The sequence below is a fragment of the Phalangium opilio genome, unplaced genomic scaffold (assembly GCF_054372755.1).
Source record: "Phalangium opilio isolate 3A_F unplaced genomic scaffold, DU_Popi_V2 ptg000024l_1, whole genome shotgun sequence".
Taxonomy (NCBI): Eukaryota; Metazoa; Arthropoda; class Arachnida; order Opiliones; family Phalangiidae; genus Phalangium; species Phalangium opilio.
Genome location: NW_028324155.1, coordinates 9,727,849 through 9,746,505, shown reverse-complemented (window position 1 = coordinate 9,746,505; position 18,657 = coordinate 9,727,849). Strand labels below are relative to the sequence as shown.

Genomic DNA, 18,657 nt, shown 5'->3' with positions numbered 1-18,657 from the left:
GAGAAAATATCTATTCTTTTTTTTTTCGCATATTTATATATATATATATATATTTATTTATATTTATATACTTTATCATATTATACACAACGCGTTGGGTAAAAAATATTTTGTTCCCGCGGTTTATTCATATTTATTATTATTATTATTTTTTTTTTTTTTGAGAGTTCAATGGGGATGGGTTTTGTTAATTTTTATTGTTAAAGTTCAAGATAATTTTAATTAATTTCGCGCCAAAGTCCGCGAAAAATAATGCCTATTTTCAATTGGAATTATTTCTCCACTTAAAAAAATTTATGAAGATATAGAATTTAGACTTACTACTACGTCACACGTTAAACGAGCGGTTATTGGGTAAAAAATTAAACTATAAAAATAGCTACCTAGACTTACTACGTCACACGTTAAACGAGCGGTGATTGGATAAAAAATTAAAATAAAAAAATAGGTACCGTCGAGTAACGGTTAAGATGGACGACGTGTTTAACGATGTAAAATCAAATTTGAAACGAATGGTCAATCGGAATTTAGCCTTTGACCTCTATGACGACTGGTTCGTATCATCTACAATAATAATAATAGGATAGAGAAATAATTCCGAATATAGAAAATGGCGTAATTTCCTCCGCTGTTTTGAACGCGAGACGATTAAAATTAACGACGATTGACTTTAAATATTTAAAATAACTATTCCTACTTGTTGTACATTACTAACTGGTACCCAAACACATGAGTTGCAAGGGAGACGTCATGAGTTTCTCGGCCCAACACTCGGCGGCGGCCGCGGCCACGACGGCGGCGGCCGAACTGGGTGGTCCGGGGTAAGAGGTGACTCCCGGAAGGGAGGAACCGCCGGAAGATGAGGATGAGGATGGCACCGGAGACTGCGTCACCGAGGAGGCGACGGACAGTCCCGGGCCGGCTGCGGGTCACTGTAGCGGCATGTAAGGCCAGTTGAAGGAACTGCCGCTCAGCAGCATGTCGCGGATCAGAGTCTCGATGGGCGTCTTGCCCACCAGGCGCACGAAAAACAGTTGCTCGATGACTTGCGAACTGACCGTCCTCAGGGAGGGCAAGCGCAACAGCAATTTGCCGAAACGCGTCGGTTGATTGGGGTATTGAGTCCTGCAGTACTCTTCCAGGGCGCACTGAGATTTCTCCTGGAGAGACTCGATGTGATTGACGTCCGATAAACCGCAAGCGTCTTTTTAGTTTTACGTTAATTATTGCGTCACGAACGCGTTCAACATTCGCGAATATTTTTCGAAGCACGGTGGTTGTTGACATCGCGGGCGAGAGAACATGAAAAAGACAAAATTAGGAAAACAACATTTGTTAGTTAAGTTTGGAAAGTTCGTATATATGCTTATAATGTTTAAACATATCAACCCATTCAAGATTGTCACCGGGAATTCCTTAAATTTGACGCAATTGTCGTAAGCCTAAATTTTGAAATATAAAAAAATGAAGAAATCATATATCTACAAGATATAGATAGATATAGAAGAGGGGGTTTAATCATTAGTCGCGGCCGATACCGGATACTTTAATAATACTCTAAAAATATTTGATAAGAAACGAAATGCGCGCGTCATCGATGGATGCTGTACTCTTATTCCCTCCCCCTCCCCCATTTCCCAGCATTCTATTTTCAAAAATGTTCGTTGCATGATGTGGTTCGACCGCGAAATGTCGTAGAGAGAGAGATTCCGATTTCAAATCGGAGACATCTCGACGAGACTTCTTATCTGGAATGTATCGCGTCTCCTCCGAGGATTGAGTTACAATTCTAATGCGTTTTTAGACTGTAGCAGCAGCCCCGCTTGCTTTACCAAGACGAATATAGTCTCTTAGAATCTTGCCATGATTTTTCAAAAGATAAATATAATTTTTAAACGAGCTTTTTTTATTTTTTGTTCTAAACCAATTTCCAGGTAAGTCCGTATAACCGCGCAAAGTTATAAAGATCTGACTGGCAAGTTTCGGGGGTGGTCCTATATAATATATATATTCCCAAAATAATTTATTACCCGTTACCTTAGACATCTTTATAGCTGTAAAATTCAAATTAGGTTTTAATAGTAAGATCCCAGTTTTTGAAATATATTCTTTGATTGGGCGAGGTTTTTATACTAAATTTTTTTTTTTCATATTCGCTCGGAGCTTCATTAGGGTGGAAGGTGTTTAGAATTCGCACTCACTCGCTCTGGCTCGCACCTCTCCACCGTATACTTTCTTTAGATATAATCAGCGTCCAGCTAGCGGCTATCTTTTAAAACGTAATTAATGAACATTATGAGATATACTATCTCTCTTTCTCCCTCTCTCTCTTATGGGAGGGGGGCTATTAAACTCGCAAAGTGTTTGGCCAGGAGGTAAATAAACCATTTCTAACGTAAAGTTCTACACAAAGTCAGCCTATCGAGGAATTAACCCATAAAAACATGGCCGTAGGAATCAAATTTTATGAGGTTTGATTTACTATACACATACGGTTTGATTGTTTTTTATTTTTAATTTTAATTTAAGTGTAAATTAAAATACTATTCTTTTTCTGTCGCTAAACTTGAAAGAAGTAGGCCTAAAATTTTTGGGTACCAGAAAAATCTGGCCAATTATTCATTCCCGCGCGCGCTTTCATCTTAAGCCATCACCGAACATTCAAACTGACATCCCCGAGAAACCTTTAACCCATCCTTATATAAATCATTAGTTATAATCTTAATTTTTGGGACTCATCCCGCCCAATTTTAGGAAAAATGTAAAGCTGGCATTTTTTTTATATACGTTCAGTTTAAGAAGCGTAACTAAAGTCATAGTTTCAATGTTAAAGGGGTGGGACGATGGGTTTTTTTAAGTCCCCCATTGCCCAATTTTTCCACTGACGTTTTTGGTGGGAATTTGATATTAAAGTTTTGTTGGGCAATAAAAGCGCGGAGGGATAAGCGCTATATCCGCGTTCCTCATGCAGCTAGAAGAAAAGAAAATAGTGTGTGTGTGTGTGTGTGGAGCGAGAAGATTCTTTTATTAGTAAAGGCGCGTTTACAAAGGCGCGAGAAGTATAAGCTTAAGCGGAAAGTGGAAGCTGGCTACGATCTAAACTTGTCGCGCGAAAACTAGCGTGTCGACACAAAGCTCACTCTCTTCCTTCTGTTTCGTTCACAAACGAGCTGTCTGAGGTGTGGTTCGTAAGCGCGTAGTAGCGTACAATCGCGGAAACGTAAACAACAAAAATGGCGTCTACCGTTTGTAGGTTGCTCCTTTTAAAAAAGAAATTATTGCTTTTAAAAAAGAAAAGGCTGAATAAATTGCGCAAAATTAGAAGTAGGATGGAACGCCGATGGTGGGTGCATCCAATTTGGAGAAATAGGGCTAACGAAGGCTATTTTCACACTCTGGTAAGTTAATATATTAAGTGTGGTTTGACAAAGGCTTAACTATGTATTATTATATTTATTTGTTATTTTTGTAGCTTCAAAAGATGAGAAGTTTTGACCATTCATATTTTAAAAATTTCACTCGTATGTCGCCGCAATTATTTGATGAACTGGTTGAATTATTGACTAAGCAGATCAAAAAGTATCCAGTGTCTCGAGAGCCTCTTTCACCAGCTCACCGTTTAGCTATCACTCTACGGTAATGTTACGTTTTCATTTGGAATTTTCACATTTGAATTAAAATATTATTCGCGGATAGATTCTTGGCAACCGGTGACAGTCTGATAAGCATCGCGTATGGGTTTCGCATAGGAAAAGCTACAGCACATTTTGTAATTAAGGAGACATGCGATGCTTTGTGGGATATACTACAGCCACTCTATCTGAAAGTAAGTTGTAGTATTGCATTTGGATTGTGGTGACAACTCAGAAATTCCAGGCTCCCACAAATAAAATTTGGAGAGACTCAGCCTATGAATTCAGCCGTCAATGGCAATATCCGAATTGCTGCGGAGCTGTAGATGGGAAGCATGTGGTAATTCAACAACCACCAAACACTGGATCAATGTACTACAATTACAAGGTTGGTTAATTCATTGTCAGACTGTAGATTCTTGGCAAAGATATAAAAACATTTTCCATAGGGTACAAATTCTGTGGTACTTATGGCCGTTGTCGATGCTGATTACAAATTCCTTGCTGTCGACATTGGCGGTTTTGGATCAAGCTCTGATGGCGGCATTTTTAAAGCGTCAGCAATCGGTGCTGCACTTGAAAACAAAACTCTTGATTTGCCACTGCCTTCAGAATTACCCAGGAGTAACATAATAGCGCCTTATATATTTGTTGGTGACGAAGCGTTCCAATTGCAAGAAAATTTCTTGAGGCCCTATTCATCGAAAGAATTAAACCCCAGATCTAGAGTTTTTAATTATCGTTTGAGTAGAGCCAGGTAAATATTTACATATATTGATATCAGTTCACGGTTTCACATGGTTAAGGAAAGGTCTGTATAATTTTAATGTATAGAAGATGCAGTGAAAATGCTTTTGGGATTTTGGGTGCCAGATGGAGGATATACCACCGAACAATCACCCTGGCCCCCGAGAATGTTGATAGAATAATTAAAGCTACAGTAGTCCTGCACAACTTCCTTATTTCTAAAGAAAATGTCATGAGAAAGTCCCAAAAAGTATACTGCCCACCAGGCTACGCAGATTTTACCGATAGCTTTGGGAACTACCGCTTTGGTAATTGGAATGAGGAACCTGCCAGTGGCCTATTCAATTTGGAAGGCACACGATCAAGAAATTCGACGGAACTAGCTAAACGCTGCAGGAAACTCTACACCGAATATTTTTGGTCAGATGAGGGTTCAGTGCCATGGCAATGGGATATGCCAGGGGTGACTCGTTGAAATTGAAAGTATTTTTAATTATAATTTGAGTTTGAAATGAAATAAACGATTAGTTTCCTAAATTGGTAGTTTTGTTTGTTATGTTTATTTTTAATAGTCATGACATAATAATTAAACATTAATTATCTGGCATTGGTATCACAACCTTCGTTTATAAACTTTGCTAAAAACAAAGAATGTATGTTTGATACAAACAATACTAAACGGGAATAAAAATCATTATTCATCATTTCTAGTTTAATTATTATCCGTCCTCTGTTTAGATAGTTCTGTATATTTATCTACCACTTCTAAAATGGCAGCTTCGCAAGGCCTTTGCAAATCAACATGAACCAACTTCATTAGTTCCGCTACATATTGGCAGAATTTCTCCGTTCTTCCTGCTACATTGCGCTCGCATTCGTGTACGATGGAAGCAGCTAGCAATCTGTGATCATTGATAGGTGTCACATAACCTTTAAATAATAGATAGACCTGGTTTTACGCACCTATCAACTTTGTTTATTTCTTTATCAATTTCTTCGTCTACGTCATCGACAAAATCGGAACCACGTTTCCTTTTCTTTGCGACATTCACTGTAGAGGCCCTAGTTGGATGTCTTTTTGACGTTTCTTGTGAAGTGGACCGATTTAAGTCATGATGGATTGGTGGCCCTTTTGACGTTGTTGTGTCTCTTGAAGTAGACGGAATTGAGTCTTGGTTGTCTTGTGGCCCTTTTACCTTTGCTGTATCTTTTGAAGTAGGCAGGGTTGGGTTTTCATGGTAAGGTTCCTTTCCTACATTTTCATTATCTGACATTTCAAGCAAATTCTCGTCTTGGTCTGGTGTGATAATTTCTTCTTCAAAAGGAACTTCTGTCTCTTTCCCAATTCCCTTAAATAGCTAAATATGTTAACGTTATTTACAAATGGTTTCAAGAAATTTTAAGCAGTTATTTACTGCGTCTGCTTCGTCTCCGTTTCCATCTTCTTGGTTGCTGTTATTAGCAGCAAATGGAATATTTGACGTTGTACTAAACCAAAATACGAGATTAATTAGAAGCAAACTAAAGAGTGAAGCACATCAAAACATACTCCCTCCTAGTGACAACATCCTTCAAAAACATCAATTGACGGAAAAAAGGCCATTTGACAAGATTTATATCTTGCTCTTCGACGTACTCCTGCCCTGATTTTTTGGAGCAAATTGCGTGGAAATTTACCCGAAATTGGTCCTTCAAGTATTTCCACATCGATTTCACGTCTTTTACTGGACAAAAACATTGTTACAAAATTCTCAAATAGTAATGAAACTTATCTCACCTGTCATATTCATCAGATCTGCAATTTCGGTCCATTTTACACTTTGTAAATTCCGGTCCCTGTAATCCGAATGAGATTTATCCCAAAGCATTGGATAATTTATAATTAAATTTATTAAAGTTTCTTTTTTTTCTATATCTTTTTGTCGGATTGAGGCCTTAAAAACCTTGTCCATCTCTTTCTTTTCTTTTAACGACATGGTTAGTAGCCAAGGCTTAAAAACTATTCTAAAAAATCCACGGCGTCGGCAGACGAAAGTTTTAAGAAAAAAAATCTATACTAGGCCACCATTGGTTGGATTAATCACGTGCAACTTTGCGATAGTCACACATGAGCGAGAAAATCTGCTACAGCAGATCAGAAGCTCAGTCCGAAAGTATGCTCCATCTATAAGCAATACGCTCGACGACGCAGTTCTCGCGTGTATATAAACACCCAGACGAGGAAACGAAAAATCAAATAAGCTTCATCTCTCCGCTTTCAGCGTCGACTTTTTCGATTTCTCGCGCCTTTGTAAACGCGCCTTAAGACGGCAACAGCTCCCCTATCTTAAACAAAGGCTTATTCTTCCGTAGTACTATCCTTTCTTTTTAGTCCCTTTTGGCGTTTTGGGCGTGGAAGCCCACCGCGCGGGAAGACCAAGAAGATGATTTTTCGCGCCTTTACCCCCCCCCCCCCCCAACAACTCTGCTGTCTATATTAACCGCCTCCACCATTTTTATTTTATCCTCTCTCTCGGGTCGAGATTTTTATACGAAAAATGGGAGAAAAGAGAGCCAGCTATAGCGAAGGAAGATTGTCTTTAGATGATATCCGACAGATGGCCAGTTCACATCCTTTTCATCGTTTCACCCTTAATTCTCCTCCCATTTCTATCTATGAAATATCCATCCAGACTCTCTCTCTCTCTATCATTCCTGCATGGATATCGTAAATTAATATTTATCTTTGGGGAGAACATTCTGTAATCTTCTTTAGTTTACCCCAATAGAGAGCTTCGCTATACGCAGGGTTCATACAAACCTGGAAAACAGGGAAAACCTGGAAAAATCAGGGAAATAAATAGTTGACAAAAACCTCAGGGAAATTTAGAATTTTTAGTAAAATTCAGGGAAATTTAGAATTTTTAGTAAAATTCAGGGAAATTTAGAATTTTTAGTAAAATTCAGGGAAATTTAGAATTTTTAGTAAAATTCAGGGAAATTTAGAATTTTTAGTAAAATTCAGGGAAATTTAGAATTTTTAGTAAAATTCAGGGAAATTTAGAATTTTTAGTAAAATTCAGGGAAATTTAGAATTTTTAGTAAAATTCAGGGAAATTTAGAATTTTTAGTAAAATTCAGGGAAATTTGCGTCAATCAGGGGCCGAATAATTAAGCAAAATGTTCATCAACATCCCCTCCATTGGATTAACATTACACTAAACTTTGGAGGCTCATAACTCTGGTTCTACTAGAGATACGGGGATGTCCTTTTAGTATGTTATAGTCCTATCCCCCCCCTCGTTCGTTAACATTGGCTCCATAGGATGCTCCATATACGGGAAAAACCTGGAAATCTCAGGGAAATTTGTTTTCCAAAAGTTGTATGAACACCGTATACGTGACAATAGTGTTTTGGCAGCCATATTAGTGGATTCCGGCTTTCCCACGTCGCGAATCTCAGCTCCTCCCTTAACCGAAAGCGCTCAATTTCGCCGCTAGAGCTTTTGCTTATATTTATTTATTTATTTATCATGTCTATGATCAGGATACTGCCCCTTTCATATATAGTCTGTGGACCACCTAAATCAATTCTTTGTTTCGTTTATTTTAACGCAACAGAATACCACCATCTTTAACAATGTTTCAGTTTAAATTATTATTCCCTATAATGGCCGCCCCGTGTTTTTATATATATATATATAATATAGATCGTAATACACTAATGACTTGTTTTATATAGGTGTACTGCCTTTGTTAGGGGGTGAATAATTCTCGTATAAAGAATGGTTTAGGGGCTCTTATTTTTTTTTTTTTTTTACCTGTCCACCCATTTTTCTTGCGAATTTAATCGACGTGTATATAGTCGTGTTAACAATGAAGTTAGTGGGAGTGGCTCTAAGCGGTAATTAGGGACTTTATAAAATGCGACGCCGAGCGCCTTCTTTTATCGATTACCTCAGAAACCCCCCCCCCCCACCTTTCCCCCGAAAACCTTAATAAAAATTATCTAAAAGCAACTTATACTCGTATCTATCTCTTTAATTAATTATTTCCCCTTTTTATTATTTAAAAGTTAATTTTATAATCATTTTAATAAAATTTAAAATTTTAATCCCGTTGGTACGTATTAAAAATCAATAAAAAGGTCTCTATTACGCGCTCACTGTAACCGAGGGGTTGCGCGCTTCGAATCAAAATAATTTAATATAAATTTGAATCGTCTTTAAAACTTGTTAACGATTTCGCGCTACTTTTGTCGAATGAGCCACCCCTTGATTCTCCGAGAAAAATGATTTAGTGTTTGACCCCTTAGTTTGATTCGACCAAACCCCCCCCCCCTTTAAGGTCACGCGAGATGGCGGGCCAAGTTGGGGTCGCGTGCCCTTTTTGGGAGCTGAAGGAAAATCCAATTTCAATAGCTATTACAAGGAGAGCAAAGGCACTCCGCCCAGAGAAAATCTTTAGTCCCGCACATCCTTCTACTACCTTTTCTCCGAAAGAGGTCGTCCACGAGGGAAAATGTACTTTAACGTTTCGTTCCCGAGAAGCCACCATTATTAAAATATGAGGGGAAGAATATTCGCCCGTAATTAGGGTTCAAGGGTCATTAGATAAACTAGAATTAATTTTCCCCCTTCCCCCACCCGCCGTGATACAGGGTGTAACCGAATTGTTTTATATCTCATCTAAAATTTTTATTATTTTAAATTTTTTTGGAAATACAGCGGAGGTGTACGGGGGTGAAAACGTTTCATCAGATTTGAACTGAGTTTACAAATCACCCTGTATCATCTGGCATTTCTTTCCAAATTTAATCTTTTTCATAGTTCCTTTCCCTCTTATAATCTTAGTTGACCTTTGACCGGCTAAAATGCTGATGGCGCAAACATCTCTATTAATAACGCGTCTGCTATTCTCTTCCGACGACGGAGGAGAAAGATGCGAGAGCATTGTCGAACCGTGGTTTTTTTTCTCAACCGCATCCCTCCCTCATCTCTCTTTCTCTGTTATCGGACTTGAATTTGTTCTTTTTTTCTCCCCCTGTCTCTCGGGCACTGAGGTTTTTTCTTTTATTTTTTTTTTGTGGGCAAATACATAAAACAGACCCCGGGTGTTAAAGGTTATCGTCTGCGAGAACTCTAGCTAGGTTCCCGAATATCTCCTTTGCCACCACCACCACCACCACCACCCTGGGTAGTGGTGACGCCGCTGCCCCAAACGTGGCCCCCCATCATTTTTTCTTCTTTTACATCCCAACAGCGAAGTTAAGAAGAACATTCTCTCTCTCGCTAGTCTCGCTTCTTATTATAACAGATTTTTTATTTAAGAGAGAGAAAAAATTCCAAGTATTTTTGGCGTTTTTTTTTTTTTTTAATAATAGAGAGGTTAAGAAATTGACCGTTCCATCCTCGTTCTTTTAAAATGGAATTGTTACGAATTCTTTCAAATTAACGTTGCCCATTATTATTAGGATGGTATATATACTTGTAAAACAAATAAATTCGCGATTTACAAAAATGGTTTCGGAGGAGGAGGAAGGGGGATGTATCTTTTCTAGGAGTCTTATCTCTTTATGATGGTGGTTGTGGCCATAGGTCAAAAACATCTATGTTTTTTACTAATGCCCCCTCACTCTTCAAGAGATAATAAAAAAGGAGGGAAAATGGTGGAGGGATCTCTCTCTCTGTTAAAGGAAGATTACTCGTTTTTATCACTTCTAGATGCCTCAAAGCTGTAACTTCCTTTTTTGTTATTTTTATATTATTTTTTTTTTTTTTCAAATTTTTTTCTCTTCGTCTTTCTTTCAATCTTTCTCAAAGAATAAGAAAGCTCTGGGGGAGGGGGGAATCACGGCAACTTTACTCTTGTATTTAGGAACAGTCCCCTTAAGCGTGTTTGGTTGGGAAATTAAATTTGGGATTCATTTAAATTTGCATTAATAACGTGTTTGTAGTGGAGAATTTCTATATTTATTCAATTACCAACTGTAATACGTGGTTATGCCATGAATTCTCAGTCCTCTGTTAGTGTAAAGCGCTTTTAAAATCCGTAGAAACTCAGATTCCACGCCGAAAAAATGTCAAAAACTCCAGTGTAAACTCTCCCGAGACGCCCCTTTATCTTCACTTCCCACTCTTACATTGATGCGCGGCGGGTGGAACACTTCTACAGGCGTTTTTGTTGTTTTTATAGAAAATATACAACTTAACAAGATTTTTAATCAAAATAATAATCAAGTTTAATATTTATTAAATTAAATTGTAGTCTAACAATAAAACGGGGGGCGGAGTGGTTGGTGGCTGAAAAGGCTTAGTATTTATCTGTCGGAAATGAACAATGGGGATGGAAAAAGAAAGATATTTTTAAGACGCAGTAAGTATGTAAAGGAGTAATCGCGGCCCAACAAAAGAAGCTAGATTTAATTTGATAAAGGTCTTTGAACACGGAAAGACTATCTCGAGACTCCCCCAAAAATATGTGTGGGGGGCGGAGCGGCAAATGCCGACCTGACTTGTCCCCGTTAATAGAAGCTAGAGCCACCTTTATCCTTATAGCGAGTTAATCGCGAGTGTCTCTGAAGGGTTTCCTCTCTCTCTCTACTTTGGAAATAAGCCTCGGAGAAGAGAGAGAGAGAGAGAGAGAGAGAGAGAGAGAGAGAGAGAGAGAGAGAGAGAGAGAGAGAGAGAGAGAGAGAGGATTGCGTCGGTGGCTGAGTGTGTACACGAGTGAAAAGACCTTAAATTGCAACTCCGCCTTTGACCTCTTAACCCCACCCTTCTCCTTGGTGTGTCCCCCCCCTTAACCCGTTGCCCTCCCACCCCGTACGAGGCTTCCTTTCGCATAAATTAATTACCTCGGGTCGCCTTCGCTTACCACCACCCTTCCCTCCCTTGCCCTCCCCACTAACACCGTACCAGCGAGAGTTCATGCCTATTTTTACTAGAAGTTTTAAAATTTTTCCTTTTTTTTCATCGAAAGACATTTTTACGAATATTGAAAGTTGACATCTTTCGTAGGTAGGGGGAGCGCTTTATTTTTTCAATGTTTATCGAATTTATTTCATACGTATATTTCGCACTTCATCCGGGGCTAACCCGAATCACTTGTTAGGACTAAAAGACTCGTCTCTCTTTAATACCCAAAGAGTTAAGAGTAAGAGAAAGGAACGGGGAGTCGGGGATTCGACCTCTCTCGCCCCCACCTCCTTGCCGGAGCGAGAGAGAGAGGTCAAGCCCCGTTCCGACCACCACCCTTAACCCTTGGCAAGGAAGCGAGAGCACCCTTCTCTGGAGGCATAGTTGTCTTCGTATCTTTTCTCCCTGCTGGCTTCGGGACAAGCCTTTTCTATCTAACCATTCTCTATACGGGTTTGCCTTCTCCTATACATCGTCTCTTTCTCTCTGAGTCTCTCGCTACTCTTGGCCCCAGTCTTTTTGACATAAGCGCCTTTGACCCCGCCCATTTTTGTGGATTTTCCTCCTCGGGCTCGAGACCTCGTGGCCGCCGCCACCGCGCTCTCAATGACGACGCGACGACTAATACGCGTTATAGCCCCAGCGCGTGCTAAGCGACTCTATACTCTTTATAAATATACTGAGAGAAGAGAGAGAGTGATAGGAGAAGCCGTTGAGGTTGCCTCGGTTACCATGGAAACGGAAAGAGGCACGCGCTCTCTCTTGACTACCCTCTCCTCTCTTTCTCTCTCTAGAGCTGGCTACAAATCAGACTCCCATTTTTCCGCCGCTCCCTTAAACTATGGCTGAGCTAAATGATAATGGTAATTGTCTGGGAAGTGGATGGAGAGAAAAGAGAAATCGCTACGTAAATATTGTTTTAAACTCAACTTTAATAATTGGTCGTCACGCCTAATCTAGAGTAGATAAATTAAAACCGGAAGTTGCGCGTGAAAGTAGCCGTTCCGTAGATTAATAGCTACGAGCTAAGCCTAGTTTTCACCTAAAATATTATTAGAATAAATAGTCGTAACTTAAATTCTTGTTGTTGTTGTTAATACAACTATACTTCCAACTAGTATTATCAACGAATTTCACGATCCCGTACCATGGATGAAGGATGCGCGTGCAACAGGATGTGCAACTCCCTATACTAAAAATTAGACAAGTCGATACTAGCGCCGCCTGGCTACCAGCGCTGGAAACCCTCGCGGGAAAAATAAATAATACTGGACATAAGAAAAAAACACGCGCTACCGTCTATTTTTTTCCTTAGCGTCGTCTGCTAGAAGCAAAACAGTGGTTTTTTTCTTATGTCTAGTATTTTTTATTTTTTCCGCGAGGGTTTCCAGTGGCGCTAGTATTGACTTGTCTACTTTTTAGTATAGGGAGTTGCACATCCTGTAGAGCTTCGAATGTTTTTCACGCGCATCCTTCATCCATGACCGTACGCTAACGTACTTCGAAGTAACCAAAAAACAAAGCATTCAACAGGATTGATCCAAAACTGAAACACGAACACTGAAAGGAACCAGCCTTTAAATTTTCCGGCCCCTTGAATATTAAGAGAAACAGTCATCCTTTGATCTTAAAAGACGGTCTTAAAAGGGAAAAAGACTTAAAAATCTAGCTGTATTCTCTCCCTTTACCTAATTCAAAATGGGGGAAAAGAGAAGAAGGAAGGTGAGTGCAGGTAGTTGATACTCCTATAATATAATTCTTTCTGATAATACAGGTAAAGTACGCCCCCTCCCCTCCAAACCTAAAACGAAAGAGAAAGAGTAGAGACAATACTGTCAGACAGACTTTACTCCCCCCCCCCACTCCATCCTTCGAATTTCCTTTTTTCTTGTAAGGATGATGTTTAGAGGATCGAGAGAGAGAGAGAAACGAGGATGCTCTTTTGAACTCTCTCCTTTGATCCTGAATCTCCTTTTTTTAGTACTTGATGAGAAAATGATGACCCGGCTACTTCTCCCCCTCGCCCCCCCCCCATCCCCTTATATTTTAAAGCTGAATAGCTGAATCTGCATTTCATATAAAACTGGGGGGGCTTTACTCCTTCCCCCCCTCCCCACAATTTCCACGTAGAAATGGCGGATGGCTTATACATGGAGGGAGCGAGTCTGAAGAATATATTCCTAAAAAATTCGAGAGGGCATAACTGATCGACCCCTTCCAGTAACGAGAGGTATAATACTCTGTCGCCAGTGAAGATTGTTTAAGAGCGCAAAAATGGTATAATTTAAGCTCGAAAGTATCCGGCACCCCGGGGCTGACGTAAAATGGGTGTAACGCGCGCGCGAGGGACTGACTTTATCGTGTTGCGGAATAAACGTTTAAAATTTATAGGGGGTTTGCACTGCTGTTATATAAGATTTGCTTTCCATGGAAATACAAAGACGAAATAGAATCTCTTTTTCGTGGATATCAATAGAGAGGGCTCGCTCGCTCGCGGCTTTGCATTATGTATTTTATATCGGCTCGTTTCTTGGCACCGTTTTTTTTTTTTTTTACTAAAACGTAAAACCAATTGGTATGGATTCTATTAAATTTATAATAATCATTTAAATTAATATTTCTATAATAATTGGAGGGAATCTTTCTCGAAAATTAGGTTTGGATGGAAATTAGAAATTTTCGCGCCTTGGGGGCCTGTAGATGGTAACGTGACACGTTTGACAGCGCGAAAGATATCGATGGAACGAAAAATATTTCCCGCCAAGAAAAAAAAAGGAAAACTCACGTGTCAGATCATCAGATGGGAGGGGAGGGGTGAAGGGGAGAGGATGATAGAGGAGGAGGGGGTGGCTATCTTATTAACATCGCGCGCTCGTGACTCTGAGTTTCGCGCGCTCGCGCCCAACGAGAAATTTTTACCCGCCAAAAGGAGAAAGGGGAAAAAAAACCCGATACCCTTTCATATTTTGGAAGACATTTTCAGTTAGGCTTAAGAGAAATACTCGGGCCTTTTGTACGACGAAGGTCAGGAGATTGCGCGAAAGAGCTCGTTTTAGCTAAGCCTAAGCGGGGCCTATATAGAAATTATTGTGGGAGGCGCCACTACATTCCCAATTTGTGTAGGAGGTCGTCTTATTACTCAACAACTTTTTTCTTAAAAGGTTCCCGAGGTCATCGCGGTTGTTAAACAACTTTTTAAAAACCCGCTCAAAATTCTCCTTCGAATTTTAAACTTACATTGTTAATGTTAAACGGTAAAACGCGCCGAGTTCAACGTTAATAATTAAATATTACAGGAAGAATTAAAGTTATTCTCCTTAATAGGCAAATTTTTCTCGTAGACGGAAAAGTCTTTTATTTTATTTATTTATTTTTTTTTTTTTTTGCAAATATTTTAAATCGTTTCATCTTTGACCTTTTATTGGTTAGTTCCCGCTGCTAATTTTTTAGCGTGTAAAAGCCTGCAGGGGGAATTTATTTTAGCATCAAATTGCTTCCTTTTCACGATTATTATGTTTATTATGGTTAGTTGCGAAATAATTGCTTATTTTTCCATGTGCGGCGGCGGTTAATTTTATCGCCACACTGTTACTTAATGGTTTATACGCACGCTCCCATACTGTATTTAATCTTTAAGCTTTCCTCGACCAAGGAGAGAAACAGAGAGAGTGACGCTAAGACTCGCTTTCGCTTTGTTTTAAAGGGTATGGGAATTTACATGACATCACTATGACGTTGAGGGAAAAAGCGCGGGAATCCTATACTCGCGAGGTATACGCGTCTCGAGCTCTGTCCATGCTTCTCCCCTGTCTAAACTCTGGGTCTGATAGTGGAGAGAGTGGCACCATCTCGCGTGTGTGACGTCAAAAACAAGAAAACGTTTTAGCCTTTCTTAAAAAGTGGATTTCAAATAATATCATATGAAGCATTTTCAAATGCATATTGCCAAATAACCAGAAATCGGAGAATTAAAAGCTTGATATTTTTGAATTCACAGTAATTAATTCTATCTTTTGCTATATAAATCAGAGGTTTTTCAAACGAAGCTTCTCATACCCCTTAACGATTTTAAGACGGCTTAACACCGTTTATTTAAAAAACATCCGCGTATGAAAAAGAGCGCGCGACAAAAAAAAAACAAAATGGCTATCGATCTGAGGAGGTGGGGGGGGGAGTTCAGGAGGGCTCACGTGCTGGTTTCAATCTCATTAGTTTTAGCGATGGCGCGCGCGCCCGGGGTTGGAAGAACCCCCCGAAGTAAGGGGGCTTTGTCTCCGGTTCAAAGTCAGCTCGCTCCTCGTGGCCTTTAGTCAGGGAAGCTCCCTTCTCTACCCCCCCCCCCAGGGTGGAGGTGGGGGGGGGCGAAAGAGAGATCCCGACGCGAGGGATTCTGGGATAGCAAAACCTCAGAAACGATTATCCGCGGTGGTTATATATTTTTTTGCCTTCTCTTCCTGACAAGGAAAGAAGGATCGCGGTACCACCACGGCTCAGCCTGCTCGCGGCTTTTCCCGCCAAATTCAACCGCGAATGTCGGTTGGGGGGGGGGCGAAGAGAACCGGAAATCTGCGCGGGAGTCACCATCAATCACGGGCACTCTCTCTCGCTCTTTCGAATTGCCTGGCCCGTATATTTTTGGGACCCCAATTCGCCGCTCGTCCAAAAGGGCATCGGAGTAGGAGTGTATATAGTGGAAGAGAAATGTACCTTGCAGGTCCAGTTAGGAATCTTTTTTACCAAGGATTTTTTCTTCCTCCTCCTTACAAATCTACCGACAAAAGAAGGGATTATGCCAGGAGATATCTCCTCCCTCCCCCCCGTCCCACCTCCTGACTTTGGGATTCTACTATGTCCATTTCCGACTAGATCCCGATGCCGTTGTTATCTTACGAGTTACTTAGGAAGTGATGAATGTTGCCTGGTGTTAGTTAGGCCGGTGGCTGGGGGAATTTTGCCCTTCTTTTTGCGAAGAAAATTATAGATTAGAAGTTCATAACCTTTCGTTTTAAAGTTATCAGCCCATATTTCTTCGGCGTGATGCGCATCAAAAAGATAAATATAAGCTTACAATGTTTAATCGATTTTGTTATAGTTCAATTTATCGATACGATTGCCACTTTAAACAAAAGTCCATCGTGGTAGGCCTAAGGTTTCGAAAGGTTAAACCCCCTTGGGCCTTGGCGAAATCTATGGGTTCTTAATCCTTTTAACACCCTAGAAGCGGTGGCGTGTCTCTTATTCACTTAACGCCTCGTCTAGCTGACCAAATACAGGTGGAGAGTGGTGATTCCCTTCCAATCCATCCATCCCATTCTCCTCTCGCTCTTCATCCTCTCGATCCACGGATCCCCCTCTCTCTCTCTCTCTCTATTCCCCGCGTGCCAAGCAGTGATGTCCACGGAACAGCCTTAGATACAAATAACACACACACACTTCGGAAAGAGAGAGAGAGAGGAGACGAGTGTAAATAAATGCTTGGCTCGCATCTCCAGGGGTATACACTCTCTGCTCCGATCGAGGAGAGACAATCTGTTCGCGTGATTTAGTCCCTAAGACTCCGTTGGTAAGGAAGGTTTACGTGATGCGTGGCGCCCCGTGTCCCTGGGCCTGTCAAGAATCAACCACAAACCCATACACACACGAAGCCTTTATTCCACAGAGATCAATTGACATAAGGATACGATACAAGTATTGGGGAGGAGATATGGGGTTATATACTAGTCTAACCCATAATGAAATAGCCGCTGGTCACCCCCGAGTTGCCTTTATATACAGGCAGGGGGGGGTCAAGAAAAACCCCCAATAGATTTATGGGGACGTAAATTCACATTTAAATATTGCCTTTTTGGTTTCAAAATCAACTAATATTTCCTTTATTTTTAAAAACTTTGTTCTTATTTATAAGAGTTTTAAACTGACCTTTAACAGAAAGGATGCCTCTCGGCCTTATGTACTAGTGGACGCAACTAAACATTATTATTGGGGGGTAGAAATAGGGGGGTCTTGAAACATATATCTAGTTGGAGCCCCAAAAGTCAGAGGGGTCTAGCCCCCATCCAAACTGACTCTCCAGTCTTTAGGCTTGACCGAACCCATTTTTCACGGAGGGGATGATTCAAAATGGGAGAGAGGAGGCCAAGGAGGAGGAAGAGAAATCCAGAAAACTGAGATGGCCAAGATTTCTTTTTCTTTTCAAGAGGGTGGACAATCTATAAGGGTGGACTAGTATTGGCACTATATATTATTTCTCCATACAACTTAATACTTATAAAGCTAGGATCTGCCATTAGTCTGTTATTTTTGGACTTTGGTGACAAAAAAAAAATGAAACCGTTAGATTTAGTCCTTCTTCCGAAATATAGAATCGAGGGGAAGGATATTTGGAGGTTTCTACCCACCTCGAGTTTCCATAGAGTAGGAAAATTCTGCTCTTTTATTGCGAAGCGTTCGACCTCTCCGTATATCATATCGTTGGTCAGAAAATCTAGATCCCCATCGAGCGCAAAATATTATAGGGATCAAAATGTAGGCTTCGAGAAGTATATAGTGGCGGTCGGTCGTTCCGTTGGGAAAGCTTAGCGGTCAGCTTTAGCCGAAGGAAATGTTGAAATCGAAACATATCCAATAGAAAAATCCCAGAGAGAGAGAGAGAGAAAAAAAAAATATGAACCTTTTTCTGGGTTGAAAGATTTGGTAAGAGAGTGGGGGACGTATTAGGGGCTGGAATAGTTTCCGACCCCCCTCCCGGCGCCCGCGATATTGGACAGGTACTCTTGTTAAAAATATTGGAAAGTGGACACGTTTTTTCGATAATATAAGGTTGCCTTTGGCTAAATTTCCAAGGTATCCAATTTAAAACCCGCGGAAACATCTGGGAAGATTTTCCTAAACTCCTGGAAAGAAAATACCACGACTGCTTTAAGATGAAAATTGACTTCTTCGAGCTTCCCTAAGAACCGGCCGGATTAAAAACTTCTCGAAGAATGTAACATTTCTAACTATGGACGGCATTTCATCCCCCCCGTCCGTCCGTCGGCAGTATCGATTCCCAGGTGTGTGTCACGTATATGACCTCAAACGCGACCCTCCGTATGACCTCTCCTTTGCTCGAATACCCCATTCCCCGCTCCCCTACCATCTCTCTCAATTTTGTAGAGCCGATGGGAAGCTAAGCTATGGGGAGGTTGGAGCTGTATGTCTTTAATGCATGCTAAGAGTTTTTCTCTCAGGGCTCCTCTCGCTTCTTCATCTTTCGGGATGAAATCCCTGGGCGCGCGCGCGCTCTCTTTTTCCGCATCAAAGTATACGGACTCCATCCTTCCCACACCCCCATCCTCTAAACTCTCCAGAGAAGATTTAGAAGGATTTCGACTCTCCACCGA

The 18,657-nt window shown here is 40.5% G+C and overlaps 2 protein-coding genes across 7 annotated transcripts in view; both read right to left on the bottom strand.

The window, feature by feature from the left end:
• Positions 1-793: 793 nt before the first annotated feature.
• Positions 794-18,657, bottom strand: part of svp (COUP transcription factor 2) — a 55,048-nt gene continuing 37,184 nt past the window's right edge. For all 5 annotated transcript variants that reach the window (XM_089868691.1, XM_089868692.1, XM_089868693.1 and 2 more), the window contains exon 4: positions 794-1,204. In XM_089868691.1, the coding sequence (XP_089724817.1) occupies positions 930-1,204 (275 nt within the window). In that variant the 3' untranslated portion in view covers positions 794-929. The remainder of the gene's footprint in view (positions 1,205-18,657) is intronic.
• Positions 4,910-6,540, bottom strand: LOC149692790 (uncharacterized). 2 transcript variants are annotated; one of them, XM_089868697.1, is made up of 5 exons: positions 6,157-6,540; positions 5,929-6,103; positions 5,795-5,867; positions 5,343-5,737; positions 4,910-5,281 (listed from the first exon to the last, which is right to left on the bottom strand). In XM_089868697.1, exons 1-5 carry the CDS (start codon positions 6,353-6,355, stop codon positions 5,092-5,094), a joined length of 1,032 nt encoding a protein of 343 aa, XP_089724823.1. In that variant the 5' UTR covers positions 6,356-6,540; the 3' UTR covers positions 4,910-5,091. The 2 variants fall into 2 exon arrangements, with proteins under 2 accessions (XP_089724823.1, XP_089724824.1); XM_089868698.1 differs by having other exon boundaries at positions 5,343-5,728.

Bases quoted from the DNA above. Each gene is read 5' to 3' on its own strand.
- LOC149692790 (XM_089868697.1), bottom strand. From the start codon at position 6,355: ATGTCGTTAAAAGAAAAGAAAGAGATGGACAAGGTTTTTAAGGCCTCA. The intron at 6,104-6,156 runs GTGAGATAAGTT...GTTTTTGTCCAG, and splicing joins AGATCTGATGAATATGACAG to TAAAAGACGTGAAATCGATG. The intron at 5,868-5,928 runs GTATGTTTTGAT...ATTTTGGTTTAG, and splicing joins GATGTTGTCACTAGGAGGGA to TACAACGTCAAATATTCCAT.